Genomic DNA, 14,426 nt, shown 5'->3' on the forward strand with positions numbered 1-14,426 from the left:
TACTTGTTATCAAAAGTAAATATTTTAATGTTTTAAATGAGGTGCCCACTCCAGGTAAAGGCAAGAACACAGTTGCTGAAAAGCAAAGCATAAGGCATGACATATCCCAACCCTAATTCTTAACTAGTGTTTTGCCCACAATGCTTGAAATTCCTTTTGTCTACAGAACGTCTGGTATCTTTTGTTAAACTGCAGATTCTGATTGAGGAATCGTTGGACTTTCTCCTTTGCTTAGGAAGCAGGATTTATGGACCAATCACACGGTCCCCATGTTAACTACTGATTCCAAAATGATTTGTTTTACCTTTTTTTTTAAGGAGGCTTCATACCCAATGTGGGGCTTGAACTCATGACCCTGAGATCAAGAGTTGCATGTTCTACCGAGCCAGCCAGGTGCCCCCGTTTCAAACTACTTTGAAACTCAATAGCTGAACCGGCTCACAATTCTTTATGCTATCTCCAAGTTCAACCCAACGGAGCGGAAAGAAAGAGTGTGTAATTGTCTGCCAAGAAAGCTTCAGAGAATTCACTGGAAAATACTGAGTTCACTAACATGCTGAAAGCAAGGGCAACATTCAAAATGCAATGGTTTTTCTACCAAAGGAAAAATAAATTTTAAAATACAAAATGCTGAGGGGCGCTTGGCGGTTCAGTCAGTTAAGGGTCCGACTTGGGCTCAGCTCATGATCTCGCAGTTTGTGAATTTGAGCCCCGCGCAGGGTGGAGAGCTCGGCGCCTGGAGCCTGCTTCAGATTCTGTCTCACTCTCTCTCTGCCCCTCCCCTGCTCATGCTCTGTCTGTCTCTCTCTCTCTCTCTCTCTCTCTCTCAAAAATAAGCATTAAGAAAAAATTTTAATAAAAAAATAAAATAAAAATACAAAGAGCTGTTTAAATTTAAAAATAATGGGAGCCTGGGTGGCTCAGTCGGTTGAGCGTCCAACTTCAGCTCAGGTCATGATCTCATGGTTCATGGGTTCAAGCCCCGTGATAGGCTCTGTGCTGACAGCTCAGGTGCTGGAGCCTGCTATGGATTCTGTGTCTCCCTCTCTCTCTCTCCCTCCCCTGCGTGTGCTTGCTCGCTTTCTCTCTCTCTCAAAGGTAAATAAAGATTTAAAAAAAAAGGGGGGGTGAGGGGTTAGAAAACTCAAGACTATTTTTAGTTTTTTTTTTTCTTTTTAAGTAATCTCTATACCCAACGTGGGGCTTCAACTTATGTTGAAGAGTTGCATGCTCTTCTGACTGAGCCAGCCAGGCACCCCCAAACAAACTCTTATACCTAGCATATTAACAAAATATCAGAGTTCAGTATTATGAGCAAAAACCTGTTTCAGATTCTGTGTCTCCCTCTCTCTGCCCCTCCCCCTGCTCGCACTCTCTCTGTCTCTCTGTCTCTCTGTCTGTCTGTCTCTCTCTCAAACAAACATCTAAATAAATAAATAAATAAATAAATAAATAATAAAATTTAAGAATAAAACCTCAACAGGAGCTCCCCGGGTGGCTTAGTCGGTTAACCGTCTGACTCTTGATTTCGGCTCAGGTCATGGTCTCGCATTTCATGAGTTCAAGCCCCACATCGGGCTCTGTGCTGACAGTGCAGAGCCTGCTTGGGATTCTCTCTCTCTCTCTCTCGCTCTCGCTCTCTCCCTCTCTCTCTCTCCTTCTGTCTCTGCCCCTCCCCGCCTTCCTCTCTCTGTCTCTCTCTTTTTTTTTTTTTTAACGTTTATTTATTTTTGGGACAGAGAGAGACAGAGCATGAACGGGGGAGGGGCAGAGAGAGAGGGAGACACAGAATCGGAAACAGGCTCCAGGCTCTGAGCCATCAGCCCAGAGCCTGACACGGGGCTCAAACTCACGGACCGCGAGATCGTGACCTGGCTGAAGTCGGACGCTTAACCGACTGCGCCACCCAGGCGCCCCTCTCTGTCTCTCTCAAAATGAATAAATAAACTTAAAATTAAAAAAATAAAATAAAACCTCAACAGCACCTAAGAACAGTCCCATAAGAAACGCATGAAGTTCTCAAGGAGAAAACTGTAAGGTGTAACTGGAAGAAATCATAACCTACACAAAGAAAGAGAGTTGTGTTAGTAGTGATGGAAAAGTCTTAATACTGTAATAAAGTTACTACCTCCAAGTTCATCTACACAGTCAATGCAACAGCAGTCAAAGTCCCAAGACATTTTCACGGACTTTAGTAAACTGGCTATAAAGTGTATTTAGAAGAAAAAATGTGACAGAAGAGATAGGCCACTTACAAAGAAGAATAAGCAATCAGGTGCTCACAATGGGCCATTTCTTGCTCTTTGCTTTTTCTTGACTGAACTTTAATCAGGCTTCTCTCTTTCCTACAGGCCCCTGACTTCTGCTTACCCTCAAGCCTGAGCAAGTACCCAAAAAGTGGAACATACCCTTGCCATCAGCCTCTCCGGGGAATTGGCTGACCACAGCAAGACCCTCTTTTTGCCACAACACACTGATAATTTCCTCTTATTCGTCCAGCTTCCCCTCCAAAGACGCTGCTTATCTCCGCCTGCTTCTTCCTTTACCCTCTAAAATAAAAATATTTTTCCATATGATTTTGAGATACTCATGGATTTCTGAGAATCTTCTCCCTCCAACAATAGTCCTTCTAAGTAAAGTCTCTCCTTATTCAAGCCCAGATTTAAAGTTATTTGAAAGAAAACACAGGGATTTGTGTCATAACATCTATAAAAACAAAACCATGGCAGTTTTTAACATGTGGTATTGTTCCAGGAATAGAAAATGAGTCAATGAAAAAAAACGTAAAGAATACATCATCTACAGCAATGTGACGTTCCATAGAAATAGCATTTCAATTCAACGTTTGAAACACTGAATGTGAAGTCAGGGAAGTCACAAATTCTCTCAATAAATGGTGTCAGGACAACAGGGTATCCACTTAGGAATGAACAAATTCCAGGCACATCAAAATCTACCAAGATTATTAAAATATTAGAAAATGAAGGACAACATCCCAGGCAAGATTAAAGCAAAACTCATACACTAAATAATTGGAAACCTGGACCAAAACGAAATTATAAGTTTATGGTGACACCACTGTCAATTTCTTCTTTATTTCAATTGTAATAGGATTGGCATTTACACTGTTTGTTATCAGTGTGAATGTGGACACACAGAATCATCAAGTGACGCTGGTGTTCCAGGGTACCCCTGTCCATGATGGCCCAAAACCATACGGCAAACAGAGTGCACATCTTCCTGGACCCGTCACACAGTGGTCAACTGTTTGCCTGGTGGCACCCTCAGTATCTGTCCCACCTGCCAACTTAGCTACAGATTCCCGTTTCTGGGAGCAGTCCTGAGCTAGGCCAGTCTATTAGTAGTCAGATTCCAGCTCGGAAGGAGCTGCCGGATTGTATCTGATTAATAACACACATGCTCTTCAGGTTCCTGGGGTTCCTGTTAAGGATGAGAGAAGGGTTGAATTAACAGAGACTACTTCCAGGGACACCTGACTAGCTCAGTCCGTGAAGTACATGACTCTTGATCTTGGGGTGGTGAGGCCAAGCCCCACGTTGGATGTAGAGATCACTTTAAAAAAATAATGTTTAAAAAAAGAAGGAATACAACTGTGACTGATAAGTATATGTTAATTAAAATCTGCATTTGACGGGCACGTGGGCAGCTCAGTCGCTTAAGTGTCCAACTCTTGATTTCAGTTCAGGTCTTGATCTCATGACTGTGGGCATATCAAACCCTGCACTGGGCTCTGTGCTGGACTTAAAGCCTACTTAAAAGAAAAAAAAAAATATATATATATATATGCATTTGCTTTTTTTTCTTTTTTAAATTTATTTAAATTTTAGTGAATGTTAGTGCAATATTGTTCAGGAGTAGAATTCAGTGATTCATCACTTACAACACCCAGGGCTCATCACAAGTGACCTCCTTAATACCCATCGCCCATCTAGCTCATCTCCCACACACCTTGTTCCATCAACCCTCAGTTTGTTCTAAGCAATCTGCATTTGAAAGGAGAAACTTGGCCTTATTTTCTGTGTTAAAACCCCATCCGGTGCTATTGGGTTTGTTGTTCTTTATTCTTGTATCCCTGTGAAAATGGATGATCTTGCTTTGAGAAAATATTTATATCTTGAGTTTTCAAACTAGGAAGTTTCAGTATTCCCTTTATTGACAAGAATAACCTTAAAAGTCTAAAATTGTTGGTAGTTTTGCTTCCAATTTAACTGCCCCTCAAATTCAAGTGAATATTTTCTCTTCTTCCTTTACCCTTCTCCAGAAATAAAGCAGGTGACAAGGTTTTCAGGGGGGAAAAAGGTTATGTTGATAAGTCACCATATTCAGAGTCTGAACTCATTTTATATAATAAAAATGTTTGCATTATTTTACAAAAGATATCTAGATGGAGTACATACAAACATACGCACAATATATTCTCAATGCCTTAAAGTCAATAAGAAAAATACAATAACTAAAATAGAGTGTGCAAAAGATAGGAGTATATAATTCACAGAAAGCACCATGAAAATACAAAGATGTGAAAATTGTAAAAACACTGTTAATGAAGATACAAATTCATATGGCATTAAGATAATTGTTTACCCAACAAAGCAGGGGGATGAAAACATTTGATAATGTATAATTTCAAGATTCCTACCAATGAACAAATAAAGATGTGGCATACACACACACACACACACACACACACAATGGAATATTACTCAGACAACAGAAAAAATGAAATCTTGTCATTTGCAATGACATGGATGGAGCTAGAATGTATTTTGCTAAGCAAGATAAGTCAAATAGAGAAAGACAAATACCATATGACTTCATTTATATGTGGAATTTAAGAAATAAAACAGGGGCGCCTGTGTGGCTCAGTCGGTTGGGCAGCTGACTTTGACTCAGGTCATGATCTCACAGCTTGTGAGTTCGAGCCCCACGTCGGGCTCTATGCTGACAGCCCAGAGCCCGGATCCTGCTTCAGATTCTGTGCCTCCCTGTCTCTCTGCCCCTCCTCTGCTCATGCTCTGTCTCTCTCAAAAATAAATAAACATTTTTAAAATTTTTTAAAAAGAAACAAAATAGATGAATATATGGAGGGGGAGAAGAGAGAGAAACAAACCACAAAAGATTCTTAACAATAAAGCACAAACTGAGGGCTGATGGATGGGGGTGAGTGAGGAATGAGCTAAATGGTTCACAGGTACCAAGGAGGGCACTTGTTGTGATGAGCACTGAGTGTTATATGTAAGTGATGAATCACTGAATTCTATTCCTGAAACCACTGCACTGTATGTTGGCCAATTAAAATTTAAATAAAAATTTTTTAAAGATTCCAAGACGTCTGTAAACCCTAAGCCTCCTAATGGTTAAGTAGAAACAGAATTGTAAAATTGAAGTGTCCTTTACAGATCGACCAGACTGGCCATGTCCTTCTATCAATGAAAGAAACTGTGTATCCTTCAGAGAGACTGGCTTATATTCTGGATGTCTTTGACTTTTCCCCTATCCACAAGTGTATAATGGACATGACAATTTTAAGTTCCTGTGACTTTCTTCTGTTAATTTCCTTCTAAATGACAGAGAGGCCATGTAAGCCACCAATCAGCAAATTGTTCATGTTAAAAATGAAAAAAAAAAAAGATATGACAGGGGTAGGTTTGATTGCACGTGGAAAGTTGATCCTCTCCTATAGCACCTGGGTAATTTGATACAGTCTTATTGAATAGAAGAGTTGCAAAATTTATTACAATGTAAAATATATATGCTCTGGCAACCCAGTGTGTAAACCACCCGATAGTTCTGCTGAAGAAATTTACAAAAGTTCTCCTTCAGGTATTTTTGAGACACTCACGGCAGCATTATTGTAGCAACGGGAAAGGAGAGGCCATCTACATGTGCATTTAAAAAGGAGAAAGGCTGGGGCGCCTGGGTGGCGCAGTCGGTTAAGCGTCCGGCTTCAGCTCAGGTCACGATCTTGCGGTCCGCGAGTTCGAGCCCTGCGTCGGGCTCTGGGCTGATGGCTCGGAGCCTGGAGCCTGTTTGCGATTCTGTGTCTCCCTCTCTCTCTGCCCCTCCCCCGTTCATGCTCTGTCTCTCTCTGTCCCAAAAATAAATAAAAGTTGAAAAAAAAAATTTTAAAAAAAAAAGAAATGCTGAATTGTAGGTTGCATGAATTTTTGTTTAATTTGTTTAATGTTTTTCGGGGCGCCTGGGTGGCGCAGTCGGTTAAGCGTCCGACTTCAGCCAGGTCACGATCTCGCGGTCCGCGAGTTCGAGCCCCGCGTCAGGCTCTGGGCTGGTGGCTCAGAGTCTGGAGCCTGTTTCCGATTCTGTGTCTCCCTCTCTCTCTGCCCCTCCCCCGTTCATGCTCTGTCTCTCTCTGTCCCAAAAATAAATAAACATTTAAAAAAAAAATTTTTTTAAAGGAGAAAGGCAAAATATAATGTATTTTGTAATCTCTATATTTGGAACAGTGGCCAAAAAGAAAGGCGTGGATCTTTATTCAGTGACATCCAAAAACTCTCCCAAAACATCACTGACTGAAGAATAAGTTGAGAGCAAAGTACATGGTAGGAAAAACTTTATGTTAAAACAAAACACAGTTGGGGCGGCTGGGTGGCTCAGGTGGTTAAGCATCCAACTTCAGCTCAGGTCACGATCTCACTGCTCTTGGGTTCGAGCCCCACGTTAGGCTCTGTGCTGGCAGCTTGGATTTCCACCCTCACTTGCCAGCAAATCTTCCCTTGACTCCTCACGTGATATCAGAGAAGTCTGCCTAAACAGAAGACTTTAATAAAATCCAGTTTCAAAACATACCACAAATATCAAGGACACCGTTTTAAAAATCACTGTCCTCTCAAGAACCAGGAACACCTCAACTCGAGATGACACAGAGGTTAGAATTATCTGACAAATATTTTAAAGCAACCATCATAAAAAAATGCTCTAATGAGCAACGACAAACTTTTCTGAAGCAAATGAAAAACTAGAAAGTCTTAGCAAAGAAACACAGAACTTTGATGAAGAAACAAATGATATATACCCCACATCTGTCCAAATGGCTAAAATTAACATCTCAGGAAACAACAGATGTTGGTGAGGATGCAGAGAAAGAGGATCTCTTTTGCATTGTTGGTGGGAATGCAAGTTGGTGCAGCCACTCTGGAAAACAGTGTGGAGATTCCTCAAAAAACTACAAATAGAACTACCCCATGACCCAGCAATTGCACTACTAGGCATGTACCCAAGGGATACAGGTGTGCTATTTCGAAGGGGCACATGCACCCCCATGTTTATAGCAGCCCTAGCAACAATAGCCAAAGTATGGAAGGAGCCCAAATGGCCATCGATGTGGACATATATGTGTATGTGTGTGTGTGTGTGTGTATGTGTGTGTGTGTGTGTGTGTGTGTGTGTGTGTGTGTGTATGTATATATATATGGAATACTACAGAGCACAAACTAAGGGTTTCTGGAGAGGTGTTGGGTGGGAGGCGATGAGAATTAAGGAAGGCACTTGTTGGGATGAGCACTGGGTGTCCATACGTAAGAGATGAATCCCTGGGTTCTACTCCTGAAGCGAAGAGTACAGTGCATGTTCACTAACTTGAATTTAAATTTTTAAAAAACGAAATGACAGCACTATCCATCAAACGGGGAAAAAAAAGAAACATGATATAAAGATAACAGAAACTTGAGGCCTGAAAAATACAAAACCTGAAATAAAAACACTACTGGATGGGCTTACTAGCAGGATAGAGAAAGAAGAAAGGGGGGGAAAAATCAGTGAACCGAAGACAAAACAATATGATTTCCCCAATCTGAACAAAACAGACAAAATAAACTATAAAACAATTAGCAGAGTCTCAGGGACCTATGGGACTACAAAAAAAAAAAAAAAAAAAAAAAAGTTTAAGATATCTGTCACTAAATTCCAGAGGGAGATAGAGAATACAGAACTGAAAAATTATTCAGAGGGGAAAAAAATGGCTAAAATTTCTCAAATTTCGAAAAGACAAGAACATATGAATTCAAGAAGCTGAGGAAACTCCATGAGGTGTCTGGTGGCTCAATCAGTTAGGCGTCCGACTCTCAATCTCTGCTCAGGTCATGATCTCACAGTTTGTGAGTTTGAGCCCCGCATCGGGCCTCTGTGCTGAGGTGCGGAGCCTGCTTGCGATTCTGTCTCTCCCTCTCTCTGCCCCTCCCCTGTTTTTGCTCTGTCTCTCAAAATAAAGAAATAAACTTAAAAAAAGAAGAAGAAGCTGAGGAAACTCCAAACAGTAGCAACTCAAACAAATTAGGGCCAAGATACATCACGATCAAATTTTTGATAACTAAAGGCAAAGAAAAAAATCCTTGAAAGCAATGAGAGATAATGATACCGCATCCCTCAGGGAACAAACATTTCAGATATCTGCTCATTTCTTATCAGAAATCATGGGTGCCAATGGAACGTAGTACAACATCTTTCAGGTATCGAGAGAAAAGATTAGAGTCAGTCCAGAATCTTATATCCATAAAAAAAAAAAAAAATCCTTCAGAAGTTAGGGAGAAACCAGCATATCTTTTCTTCACTAAAATTTATTTTTTCCTAGATATTAAATAACACACAGTTTTGTGGATTGAATCATATCCCCCCAAAATTCATAGGTTGAAGCCCTAAACACTGCCACCACCACCCCCCCTCCACACACACACACACACGCACATGAGACTGTATTTACAGACAGGACTTTTTAGGAGTAATTAAGGTTAAATGTGGTTGTAAGGGTGGGGCTCTAAAAGTGTCCTTGTAAGAAAAGGAAGAAACACCAGTGATCTCTCTCTCTCTCTCCTTCTCCCTCTCCCTCTCTCTTTTTCTCTGTCTGTCTCTGTCTCTGTCTCTGTCTCTGTCTCCCTCTCTCTCACCCTCTCCCTCTCCCTCTCCACACACAAGGAAAGGTCACACGCAGACACAAGGAGTAGGTGGCCATCCACAAGCCAAGAGAGAGCTCTCACCAGGAGCCAACCCTCCCGGCATCTTCATCTTGGAATCCAGCCTCCAGAACTGAGAAGATAAATTTCTGTGGTTTGAGCCTCCCAGTTGATACTCTGTTATTACTGCAGGGCGAGCAGACTAATCACACACATGGCCAGGTAGAAAACAAAGGAGATTTAAACAATGCAAACAAAGAATCTCACTATAGTTCCACCACACAGAGGAGTGGAACATTTGGGGATGTTTTTCTCATCTTTTGAAACCTATCAGGAGCATTTTCCTTCGCCAATACATATGAGTCTAAGGCTGCGTTGAGTATTGCTGAAGAATAAAAACACCTTAGTTCTAGACCAGACATGGATTACACAGGATCCCATCTTCCTGTATCACAAACATTTAAAAACCACTTTCAGGGGCGCCTGGGTGGCTCAGTCGGTTGAGCATCCGACTTCGGCTCAGGTCATGATCTCACGGTTTGTGAGTTTGAGCCCCGCGTCGGGCTCTGTGCGGACAGCTGGGAGCCTGGAGCCTGCTTCGGATTCTGTCTCTGCCTCTCTGCCCCTCCCCTACTCACTCTCTGTCTCTCTGTCTCTCTCTCTCACATATAAAAAATAAAACATTAAAAAATTTTAAAAGAAAAAAAAAACACTTTCATGGAAGCTTTCAGTACAAATACCAGTAATGCTATGCAAATATTTAAAAAATAGAAGTGGAGTTTCTGGGAAGTTAATCACAGGACAGATTAGGGGGAAAGAAAGGATCCAGACAAGCAGTTTCCTAAGTCAGTTCCTCTAGGGCCCAAGTCAGACTTAAAATAGGAAGTCTTTGTAACACGCACAGACTAAGAGCAGAGGTCCGCACCATGAGGAACAGATATCAACTGCTGCCAGGTAGGTAGAATTATAACAATAGTGACAGATAACTAAAGCTATCTGGGAACTCCCTAACCAGTCAGAGAATATTCTGTGTTCCTGAGACTCTGGTTTTTTTTCCCACTTTCTCTACCAAAGACGAAGGGGAGATGTTGAGAAGGATATTAGCTCACTTGTATTAAGTCTCAAAGGAGATAATCAGTGAAACTTATTCCCAGGGCCAATCCAACAAAGATTTTCCTTTTGCTACCTATATCAGTCCAGTTTCTCCAGAAAAACAGAGCCAATATGTGTGTGTGTGTGTGAAAGAGAGAGACAGAGTGAGAAAGAGAGAGAGAGAGAGAGAAAGAGGGAGAGATTCATTCATTTTAAGGAGTTGGTTCATGAGATCGTGCAGGTTGGGAAGCTGAAATTCTGCAGGGCAGGCCAGCAGGCTGGAAACCCAGGGGAGATTTGATGTTCTATGTCAAGTCCAAAGTCAGTCTGGAGGCAGAATTCCCTCTTCCTCGAAAGAGGTCAGACTCCTTTTGTTTTTCCTAAGGACTTCAACTGATTGGATGAGGCCCACCCAGATTATGGAAGATAATCTGCTTTACTCAGAGTCTACTGATTTAACTGTTTCTCTCATCTGAAAAAAAAAACACCTGCCCAGAGATATCTAGACTAATGTTTGACCATATATCTGAGTGCTGTGGCCCAGCCAAATCTGTTACATGAAATTAACCATCATGTTACCTATACTATTTTTTTTCACAAAACTATATAGCAAATTCTCTAAAAACTCTATGAGCTAAGAAAAATATCATCCTTTAGCCCATAGGCTTTGTGTGGGTCACAGCATGGTTTAAAGGACAATAACAGTGCATAATAGCAAAGTCAACTTAATTCTGATTAGTCTTTCTTTCCCTCAATGCTTAGTATGATACCTGTTACACAGTAAGTTAAGCGTTCCTTACATATTGTCTTTATTGCTTGTAATTTTGTTTCCTGGTTGTCATGAAAATAGCCACATCTCGAGGTGTCTGAGTGGCTCAGTTGAGCGTCCGACTTCGGCTCAGGACATGATCTTGTGGTTCATGGGTACGAGCTCCGTGTCAGGCTCTGTGCTGACAGCTCGGAGCCTGGAGCCTGCTTCGGATTCTGTGTCTCCCTCTCTCTCTCTCTACCCCTCCCCTGCTCACACTCTGTCTCTCTCTATCTCTCTCTCTCTCTCAAAAATGAATAAACTTTAAAAAATTTGAAAATAGCCACATTTCTTATCATCTGATTTGTGGAACAGGATTTTAATGCTGGGCACATTCTAGGAAAATCCTATAAAGGCACACAGATATGAAAAGATTTTCATAGGGTTCATTGCCTCCCACAAATGGAAGGAGAGACTCTAACAGGTGGCCCAGTGATTGCCTGTAGAGTAGATTCCTTCGCGTCTGCAATGGTGCGTATACCACAGAGCCTGTCCAGTGACCCATCGCTCAGGACGAGACTGGGGGATAAAGGGAAAGGCTGTGCCCTCAGTGCGCCACGGGAGGGCCAGGAGCTCGCTTGCAAGGAACCACAGAAGTCATGGGCGCTGCACCTGGAGAGGCCACTTAACCAGGAGACGGTGGCTGTACCTGACAGTGGTGCCCTTAGTTGTCATCAGCTCCCCCCACTCTCTTGACTCCAGGGCTCCCTGCCCTGCTGATACTGCTGTGAGCTAGGGCTCAGACTTGGGGCTGTCTGACGCCCAAACCCACATTCTTCTCGTGTGCCCCAAAACATGTATGTCAAAGAGGGGACAGTGACCCTGGGAGAGAAATCCTCAGGGTAGATTTCTGCCATTGCCAGAGAACTAAGAACCTGGCCAATCTGAGGACTTTGTGCTTCAAGATTCACTCCCTCCACCGGGAAAGGTTGGAATTTCTACCTTGTGTCCCTGACGTCACCTGTGTATATTCTGTCCCCTTACCTATAGCACTGAGGCTCCGTGAGGATGTGTCTGTTAGTGACGGACTCCTCTAGGAGTCAAGGGATGTGAAGGGCAAGAACTGAGCCCTCAGTTCCACGAAAGGTCCGAGAGCCCTGTGGCTGCTGCTGGAAAGCTGTGGGCCACAGGACCAGACCCACCTCCCCAGGAGGCAATGACCATTGACACCAGAGCTCCACACTCCTCTTTTTGTCTTCTCACTGGTTTTTTTCTGCTTCAGGACTCTTGCTGCTGCTGCTGCTGCTGCTGCTGTTAATATTCAGAGCTGCTTCCCAGAACACTAGAGGTGAGTCTGTCCAGATTTAGTGACATAAGCTAAGTATGCACATGCTGGGGTCTGGATCCTGTCACCGACAAAGAGGAAAGGAGGTTTATTCTCCAAGCGAGGCTCCAAGATGGCCTTCTGGAGATAAGAGAAGCTGTTTCTTCCTCCCTTAATGTCCAGCCGTCTGTCTTTTCCTCTTCCAAAGGCAGCCATCCCTCCACGACCCTCCCCTGCTCGACTCAGGGACTCTTAGCTGGCAGCTGCTGGCTTCAACCATTCCTTGAGCCTTCCGACTGTGGTCCTCATTGCTAGGGCCCCCACACCTGTGCTCACTGGTGCCCTCCGAACTCTCCACGGGTCGATGCCTCCATGATTCGGGTACTCGTCTGGGGAGAGCTTCACCAGCCCCTTGCAGAGTTGTGATGATACAGGGACTTGGGTGGCAGAGGGGCCTGGAGATATGGGGGGAGGTGGTGAGATGTCCCGAGCCCTCGGCCCTAAGAATAGCACCCAGTCCTTCATCCAGGAAAAGAGAGGTGACAGGGCAGGAGGAGTATGAGGGAAGTGGATCATCAGGTTTCCGTGATCAATGGGTAGAGTGTTGAGAGCTCACACAGCGGAGCTGGGCTACCCGGCTTCAAAGTCTAATTCACCCTGACTACACCTGACACGCAAGAAATTATTTCCCCTCTCTATGCCTCAGTGTGCTTGTCTGTAAATTGGGGATCATCGTTGTACCTACCCCACGTGGTTAGAGTGAGATTTAAAATTCACGTGCGTAAAGAACAGCTAAAGACGAGTACGGAGCAAATTGTCAACAAATGTCAGTTATTATCATTGTTGCTGTTGCCATTATTATTTTCAAAGAAGAAAGAAAGGGGAGAAATAGTGGAAGCTTAGGCTGTCTTTCTGGAGTGAGCTCACCAGGAACTCTCGGCCCCTCACGGTCATGGTCTCCTGCCTCAGTGTTCACAGCCGACCTATGAGGCAAGCAGAGTTGAAGGTGGGGGTTTTTTTCACACTTTCACCCATTTTGCCCACCCCATCCCCCCCACCTTGGCAGTCACTGATCTGTTCTCTGTATCTCTGAGTTCAGTTGTTTTTTTTTTAATTCCACCAAAAAGTGAGATCATACAATATTTTTCTCTTTCTGTCTATTTCACTTAGCATAATGCCCTTAAGGCCTATCCATGCCGTCACAAATGACAGGATCTCTTCTCTCTTATGGCCAAGTAATATTCCACTGTATCCGCATACCATTTTGTCATTATCCATTCATCCATCGGGGGACGTTTAGGTTGTTTCCATGTCCTAACTGTTGTAAATAACGTGGGACAGGGGCGCCTGGGTGGCGCAGTCGGTTAAGCGTCCGACTTCAGCCAGGTCACGATCTCGCGCTCCGTGAGTTCGAGCCCCGCGTCGGGCTCTGGGATGATGGCTCAGAGCCTGGAGCCTGTTTCCGATTCTGTGTCTCCCTCTCTCTCTGCCCCTCCCCCGTTCATGCTCTGTCTCTCTCTGTCCCCAAAATAAATAAACGTTGAAAAAAAAAATTAAAAAAAAAAAATAACGTGGGACGGAACATGGGGGTGCAGATATCTCTTTCAGAAAGTGATTTCATTTTCTTCAGGTCAGTACCCGGAAGTGGGATTACTGGATCATACAGTAGTTCTATTTTTATTTTCGTGAGAAATCTCCATACTCTTTCCCATAGTGGCCGCACCAACTTACATTCCCTCCCACAGTGTGCAAGGTTCTCTTTTCCCACATCCTCACCAACACTCGTTATTTCTTTTTTTATAGTGGCCACGCTGACAGGTGTGAGGTGATATCTCAGTGTGGTTTTGATTTGCGTTCCCCCGATGATTAGTGGTGTTGAGTACGTTTTCATGCACCTCTTGGCCATCTGGATGTCTTCTTTGGAAAAATGTATATTCAGAGGCTCTACCCATCTTTAAATTGACTAATAATGCTCTTTGGGGTTTTTGTTGTTTGCTTGTTTGTCTTTGCTATTGAAGGTGTATGAATTCTTTATATATTTTGGAGGCTAATCCTTATCGGATACTGTATATGATTTGCATTTACTTTCTCCCAAATTGTAGATTGTCTTTTTCATTTGGTTGACGGTTTCCCTTGCTGTACAGTTTGATGTGGTCCCGCTTGTCTGTTTTTGCTTTTGTTGCCTTTGCGTTTGATGTCAAGTCCAAATAATTGTTGCCCACACCAATGTCAAAAAGCTTACCCCCTATGTTTTCTTCTACGAATTTTATGATTTCAGGATAACATCATTTTTCAAATTGTCAAATTTGGGCTCAAAGAGATCAAGTGACTTATT

General features: G+C 43.0%; 2 protein-coding genes across 4 annotated transcripts in view; one reads left to right on the forward strand and one right to left on the reverse strand.

The window, feature by feature from the left end:
• Positions 1-3,065: 3,065 nt before the first annotated feature.
• LOC147583720 (uncharacterized) overlaps positions 3,066-14,426 on the reverse strand; it is a 36,885-nt gene continuing 25,524 nt past the window's right edge. Inside the window, exon 2 of the mRNA XM_086698832.1 lies at positions 3,066-3,441. Coding sequence (XP_086554958.1) covers positions 3,425-3,441 — 17 coding nt within the window. The 3' untranslated portion in view covers positions 3,066-3,424. The remainder of the gene's footprint in view (positions 3,442-14,426) is intronic.
• Positions 9,644-14,426, forward strand: part of LOC112852321 (adhesion G protein-coupled receptor E2-like) — a 28,075-nt gene continuing 23,292 nt past the window's right edge. Inside the window, exons 1-2 of one of the 3 annotated variants that reach the window (XM_086698829.1) lie at positions 9,644-9,881; positions 12,050-12,115. In XM_086698829.1, the coding sequence (XP_086554955.1) occupies positions 9,854-9,881; positions 12,050-12,115 (94 nt within the window). In that variant the 5' untranslated portion in view covers positions 9,644-9,853. The remainder of the gene's footprint in view (positions 9,882-12,049; positions 12,116-14,426) is intronic. The other 2 variants (XM_086698827.1, XM_086698828.1) reach the window with 2 other exon arrangements.

This window comes from Puma concolor, chromosome A2 (genome assembly GCF_028749965.1).
Source record: "Puma concolor isolate L17-30 chromosome A2, mPumCon1.1.hap2, whole genome shotgun sequence".
Taxonomy (NCBI): domain Eukaryota; kingdom Metazoa; phylum Chordata; class Mammalia; order Carnivora; family Felidae; genus Puma; species Puma concolor.